This window comes from Aptenodytes forsteri, unplaced genomic scaffold (genome assembly GCF_000699145.1).
Source record: "Aptenodytes forsteri isolate BGI_AS27 unplaced genomic scaffold, ASM69914v1 Scaffold41, whole genome shotgun sequence".
In the NCBI taxonomy this organism is placed as follows: Eukaryota; Metazoa; Chordata; class Aves; order Sphenisciformes; family Spheniscidae; genus Aptenodytes; species Aptenodytes forsteri.
The window spans coordinates 3,017,144-3,017,727 of NW_008796211.1; the positions used below are offsets into that span (position 1 = coordinate 3,017,144).

At 60.4% G+C, this 584-nt stretch overlaps 1 protein-coding gene across 1 annotated transcript in view; it reads left to right on the top strand.

Moving 5' to 3' along the window:
• The window catches only part of NR2F1 (nuclear receptor subfamily 2 group F member 1), a 16,254-nt gene that overhangs the window by 8,100 nt on the left and 7,570 nt on the right, over positions 1-584 (top strand). The window contains exon 3 of the mRNA XM_009288288.1: positions 3-336. Coding sequence (XP_009286563.1) covers positions 3-336 — 334 coding nt within the window. The remainder of the gene's footprint in view (positions 1-2; positions 337-584) is intronic.

Here is a 584-nt window from a genome sequence, read left to right on the forward strand (position 1 = left end):
AGGGGGGCTCGGCCGCCCCGCACACCCCGCAGACCCCCAGCCAGCCGGGACCCCCCTCCACGCCGGGCACGGCCGGGGACAAGGGAGCGGGCCAGCAGGGCTCGGGGCAGAGCCAGCAGCACATCGAGTGCGTGGTGTGCGGGGACAAGTCCAGCGGCAAGCACTACGGCCAGTTCACCTGCGAGGGCTGCAAAAGTTTCTTCAAGAGGAGCGTCCGCAGGAACTTAACTTACACATGCCGCGCCAACAGGAACTGTCCCATCGACCACCACCACCGCAACCAGTGCCAGTACTGCCGCCTCAAGAAGTGCCTCAAAGTGGGCATGAGGCGGGAAGGTGAATATTTCTTCCCTACTATGCTATCGCTCCCTCTCCCCGCGGCTGTGCAGGCGCCCGCGGCTGTGCAGGCGTGCGTGTGCGAGGGCTCTCCGTCTGTGTGTGTGTCTGCCTGTGCATACGCGCACACACGCGCACCTATACGCATATACATATATATATATATACACGCGCGCACACGCGCGGCGTGCGTGCGTGTGTCTGTGTGTGTGTGTGTGTGTATAATATATATATATATATATATATAT